Source organism: Danio rerio, chromosome 11 (assembly GCF_049306965.1).
Source record: "Danio rerio strain Tuebingen ecotype United States chromosome 11, GRCz12tu, whole genome shotgun sequence".
NCBI classification, from domain to species: domain Eukaryota; kingdom Metazoa; phylum Chordata; class Actinopteri; order Cypriniformes; family Danionidae; genus Danio; species Danio rerio.
In genome coordinates, this window is record NC_133186.1 from 6,529,001 (window position 1) to 6,535,000 (window position 6,000).

A 6,000-nucleotide genomic window follows, 5' to 3' on the forward strand; every position below is an offset into this window, starting at 1 on the left:
CCAAACATAACGTGTGGCATTCACTCCAAAGAGTTCAATCTTAGTCTCATCAGACCAGAGAATCTAGTTTCTTATGGTCTGAGAGTCCTTCAGATGCCTTTTGGCAAATTCCAGGAAGGAAGTGGCTTCCGTCTGGCCACTCTACCATACAGGCCTGATTGGTGGATTGCTGCACAGATGCTTATTCCTTCTGTAAGGTTCTCCTCTCTCCACAGAAGAATGCTGGAGCTCAGACAGAGTAACCATCGGCTTATTGATCACCTCCCTGACTAAGGCCCTTCTCCCCCAATCACTCAGCTTAGATGGCCGGCCAGCTCTAGGAAGAGTCCAGGTGGTTGCAAACATCTTCAACTTATGGATGATGGAGGCCACTGTGCTCATTGGAACTTTCAGAGCAGCAGAAATTTTTCAGTAACCTTCTCCAGCCTTGTGCCTCGAGACAATCCTGTCTCTGAGGTCTACAGACATTTCCTTTTTCTTCATGCTTGGTTTGTGCTTTGACATGCACTGTCAACCCTGGGACCTTATATAGACAGGTGTGTGCCTTTTCAAATCATGTCCAATCAACTGAATTTACCACAGGTGAACTCCAATTAAGCTGCTGAAACATCTCAAGAATGATCAGTGGAAACAGAACATACCTGAGCTCAATTTACAGCTTCACTGCAAAGGCTGTGAATACTTCTGTACATGTGGTTTTTCAGGTTTTTTATTTTAAATAAAATTGCAACAATCTCAAAAACTCTTTCTTTCACATTGTCATTATGGGGTATTGTGTGTAGAATTTTGAGGAAACAAATGAATTTAATCCATTTTGGAATAAGGCTGTAACATAAAAAACTGTGAAAAAAGTGAAGCGCTATGAATACTTTCCGGATGCACTGTATGGAGAAATCACTTGTTAGTTAATGTCTAATAATCTTGCTTTATCCCGCCACTTTTTGCAGTGCCATACAAAAGAATTTTGCAATCTCAAACTCTAGTGTGACCATGGCTTAAAGCAGCAAAGACTTTTTATGCAGACTCTCAAAGCTAAAGATTCTGTGTTGTCATAATGGTCTTATGAGTGACACTTAACCCAAAACCTGTGTGAATTATTTTAACTGTTGAACACAAAACTAAATTTTCTGAATAATGCTGGGGGAAAAGCAGCCATTGACATTCATATTTAGAACAATAAATACTATAGAAGTCAACATTCTTTCATAAACCAGTGATTTTTCAGAATTCTTCAGTATATCTTCGAGTTCGGCAGAAGAAAGAAACAAACAGGTTGTGGAGGATTACATGATGACAGAATGTTCATTTTTGGATGAAATATACTTATAAAAGGCGAAGCAGTGGCGCAGTAGGTAGTGCTGTCGCTTCACAGCAAGAAGGTCGCTGGGTCGAGCCTCGGCTCAGTTGGCGTTTCTGTGTGAAGTTTGCATGTTTGCATGCATGTTTGCATGTTTCCTCCGGGTGCTCCGGTTTCCCCCACAGTCCAAAGACATGCGGTACAGGTGAATTGGGTAGGCTAAATTGTCCGTAGTGTATGAGTGTGTCTGTGGATGTTTCCCAGAGATGGGTTGCGGCTGGAAGGGCATCCGCTGCGTAAAAACTTGCTGGATAAGTTGGCGGTTCATTCCGCTGTGGCGACCCCAGATTAACAAAGAGACTAAGCCGACAAGAAAATGAATGAATGAACTATACTTATAAAGTCTTCTTGGGGACTGAAAATCTTACTTCTATGAAAACGTCATCAAAATGTTGTGTTAGCAAAATTAATTATGGGTTGAGGGGCAATACATTGGTATGTTTACAGATCCAAAAAGTACTGTTGTAAATACAAAACACAAAAATGTTCAGTCGGCCATAAGCACATTGTACAAATTCATAAAACTCCACTGCCAGCCTGCCAAATTGTATTGAGAATGTGATAAAAATTGGTTACTCAAGAAAGGCTCATGATTAGGAGGGTCTTTGACATCAAAACGTTTGAAACCCCCTGCTGGATCATGCTGTAACCGCATCTGGCCTTTTTAACATAAAACATTACACACTTTTAAAGTTCTAATTGTTTTTTAACTCTTGCGAAATCCACTTCAATGGCTTTGGATTCTCTAAAGGCACCGCCAGTGCTGTTGGAGCTGTAATCTGTTCAATAAAAAATGGCACTCAATAGTTTCCAGCTCATTAATACAGTCACATGATGTCACTAAGAGCCAAATTTCACATAGCAACCCTAATTAGACCCATGAGTGGAGACAATAACACTGGATTGACACGCCTTTCAACACCTTTCGTTTTTTCTGCTTTGTTATTATTCATTTAATTAGTGCTTTAATTTCTTGTCAGATTTCAGAATATCAAACATGCTAGGAACACTTCGATAAAATTCTGAAAATGTAGTATAACAGCCATTAAAAATGAAAAGTCTGCTCTTAAAACGAATGTTTTGAAATCGATGCCATGATTAAATTATTAGAAGATTGTTTTGAAGATCCAAATGAGGACACGTCAGCTAATGACACCATTTAGCCTATTGGATATAATCAACACTGTTTTGCGCTGTGGTTGTCAACATAGAAAATGCCAAAGCTAATAGATCAATCTCCAAGATTCTTGTGTTTTCCCGGCTAGCTCCAACTGCTGAAACCAAATAAACTGCAAACAGCTGTTTCTCACATCTCATTAATAATTTAAAAGTCTCCCAGTAACCGCTGTGCTAATCACCTGTAAATATACGGTCCAGTGAACTCAGCGGGCCTGTAGTAAAAATCTAACACCTTGGAACGGTCTTCATTCTGGTGATAATTGAGCTCTGCTGGTTTTTAACACACGTATTAGGAGATTCTCAGGCACTGTTGTAGGATTTCCAGCTCTTACTTTGCCACACACCTCTATTTTGTGCCAGAGGAGACCACCCCAGAAACCAGTGATTGTACTACTTGGGTGGAACGAAAAGAAAGTTCCAGAACATGAGCTATCTGTTCAAGGCCTAGACCGGTAATATAAACTCAACTACTCATGCTAATTAAACTTGGAGGAACTTTAAGTCTTACATGAATATTTTGGACTCTGAAATCTGAAAGTATTTATGCTTTTAAAATGATTAATGAAATCATGAGTGGTGTGAATTGCTCTGGAAACGTTTTCTCTAAAACAACAATGGCGCCATCTTGTGGTTACACAAATAACTCGCGAGAAAAAACTTCTTATCAGTAAAACATGAGCATCCACAAGTATAGATTACTCAGTCGTATACTGCATGCCAGGGATGGAAAGTATTTACGATGCATTTACATATTCCAAAAACGTATTTCATATACAAAATAGGTTTGTAGCCTTATTTGTATTTCATAGGGTTTTATAAAAAATTATTTAATATTTTTCTCAAAAATGTATTAGTGTCTTGTATTTGTGTAGTTTCAAAATAAGAAGTCTACAGTTACTGACATCATGAAAAAATACAGCCTCTAAATGGTGCTTTCTCAGTTATTTGTCTAAGATCAGAAGTGAAAATTGACCTATTTTTAAGAAGGCGGTCAATGCTTTGAGTATGAATGGAAATCAATCAATCAATCAATCAATCAATCAATCAATCAATCAATCAATCAATCAATCAATCAATCAGCATCTTTGCTTAAGAAATGAGATGGAATAAAACCTCAGTCTTTCAGAACAGGACGAGGAGCTTTAGAACATAATTAGTCTTAGTGCTGCAGGTGAAAATGGCAGATAAATTTAGAAATAAATGAAAAACACCTAAAGATGGTGTACTGGTGTTTTTAAGAGGGCAAACTGAGATTCTTCCAGTTGAGGAACTGAAAAATCTTGAGTACGAATAAATTTTGTATAACAAATAGCTGTGGATTGGATGTAGATGCCAAACAACATACACATAAGATAGCAACATCAATATAAGTCGTAAAGGGGCAATAATGTAGTTTACTGTATAGTGGTTTTCTGAAATCATGTTTTACATTGTGTATTGAAGAGTTCAATTGCAAACAAATATTATCTTCAGGACTTTCTGTAGGCTGTGTATTGTACAAAAATTATACTAAAACAAAAGAGAAACAAGTTATTTTTTATGAATACTGAATTCCTGTACACACTAAATCCAAAGCAATATGCCTACTGGTGTTACTCAGGTTAACTTAATAACATAGTGAAGATTAAAATTAAAGAATAAGTCATGAAAATATCTCCATAGTTAAAATTATGTAATTTTAGTTGTGAAAAATGATTGAAGTCTGAACGTTGTTATAATTAGGCGATAATAAGGGCTATATAGTTTTGCTTCATGCAGCTAATATGCTATTATTTTATGCAATAAATAAAAAATAGGAATTGGTGTATAAATAAAATAAAACTTGTGTTGTATGCTCAAAATGGGTCATTACGCTCATCTTTATAGTGTTAACACCGTTTTATACTGATATGATGAACTTTACCTTACCCAAATGAGATCGCCTCAGAATTCAACTCGCGCTCCTTTTTTTTGATTTCAGCCTCTCAGGTGTCGGCGATGCAGTCAGTCAAATCCTAAATATGCAATCAAAGATTTGGAAGGGATCCTTAAATGGTTATCTAAAGCTAATTCAAATATATAGCAATTGTTCTAAATATTGTCCTGAAGAACTATTTTATGCTGATATGGATCTTCATGCGAGTTTAGGGTTCTTTAATTCCCGCCTTTTTCTATTTCAAATCTATAACTGACAAAACACCTGCAGCTTATTGGTTTCTGGAGCTTAAGCATTTACAGACTCTCAGCACCCTCTCAACTGGTAAATTATGTCATATGTCAAATTAAACATGTTTTTTTTTTTATTGCGTTTATAGTTTAAAAAATGATTGACCATGCAGCTAGTTGAGTATGCCTTTTTTACTGAGTAAGCAAAGATATTTTTATTCCTAATTATTACTTGGGTTTATGCATAAATATGAACTGACATGACTTTGCTGTCAAATTTACTGTCTATTTTTGATTTCTCCGGCCATCAAAATACATTTTGTAAAATATTGTATCTAAATACGTTCATAACAGTGGATAAAAAGGCATTTTATTTTGATCATGATTCTGTTCGACTTCATTTTATTTATGTTCAGTGTCAATTATCATTTATGTGCTCAGATAACGGTTGTACTGTCAGACTTCCTGAACTGGTATCTGCTATTGGTACTGTAGAACCCTAATTTGGTATGGTAGAACCATTTTGTCTGGAGTAATAGCATCACATGCATTTGTAAAATGTAACGCAAAAGATTTCATAAAAGCATGTATGCATGTAAGTGAAGAAAGTCCAAATATTATACATATACAGGGTATTTCTCATGAAATGTCGAACACAAACCATTAAACAGGCTATTAACTGTTTATAAACATCCTGTTTACAACCCTCGAGTTATTTATAGTTAATAAAAATATACTCAACCAGAAAATGTATTCATTCTTATCTCATAATTTCAATGAATAAATATGCTTCACCTTAAAAAAAAAAATAAATAATAAATAAAATTAAAAAAAAAAATCACAGCCAACCAGCACATGCAAACCTACTTCCTATAAAAAAAAAAACAGTAAAATGACAATTTTCATGTGTGCAGGGGTTTAAGTTCTGTCATTTTTTTAACATACTGACTGATATCTGTGAATGTTTGTTATCTATAATAAATGTACCATTACACTAATGTATGGTAAAAGCTACACATAATGCAGTAAAAGCAGTGACAAGAAGTTAAAGAGACATTTTGTTCTTAATACATTTATTTGAGCAGTATACAATATAAACAAATCAAGTACTAGGGTACATCTCAGTTCACAGCTTTGGGGATCCTGTGAGTTTCCAGCCTTCCATTTTTCCAACTTTTGTTAGCATTGCCACAGTTCCCAGACCAACACAAGCCATAGTACCTGTCATAGGACTGTGTGCTAAAGGAACATAAAAAAACCTTGTTAGACAAATACAAAAAACAGTTACCTCAGATAATGATATAAGCATTAAAATACTG

The 6,000-nt window shown here is 35.7% G+C and overlaps 2 protein-coding genes and 1 long non-coding RNA gene across 4 annotated transcripts in view; 1 reads left to right on the top strand and 2 right to left on the bottom strand.

The window, feature by feature from the left end:
- The window catches only part of nrtn (neurturin), a 60,922-nt gene extending 56,217 nt beyond the window's left edge, over nt 1-4,705 (bottom strand). For both annotated transcript variants that reach the window (XM_073916289.1, XM_073916287.1), the window contains exon 1: nt 4,445-4,705. The gene's annotated coding sequence lies outside the window, so the exon portion shown is untranslated. The remainder of the gene's footprint in view (nt 1-4,444) is intronic.
- Nucleotides 1-6,000, top strand: part of LOC141376522 (uncharacterized) — a 195,428-nt gene that overhangs the window by 170,769 nt on the left and 18,659 nt on the right. The gene's annotated exons all lie outside the window — the stretch shown is intronic.
- The window catches only part of ndufa11 (NADH:ubiquinone oxidoreductase subunit A11), a 6,215-nt gene continuing 5,957 nt past the window's right edge, over nt 5,743-6,000 (bottom strand). Inside the window, 1 exon segment of the mRNA NM_200525.2 lies at nt 5,743-5,920. Coding sequence (NP_956819.1) covers nt 5,808-5,920 — 113 coding nt within the window. The 3' untranslated portion in view covers nt 5,743-5,807.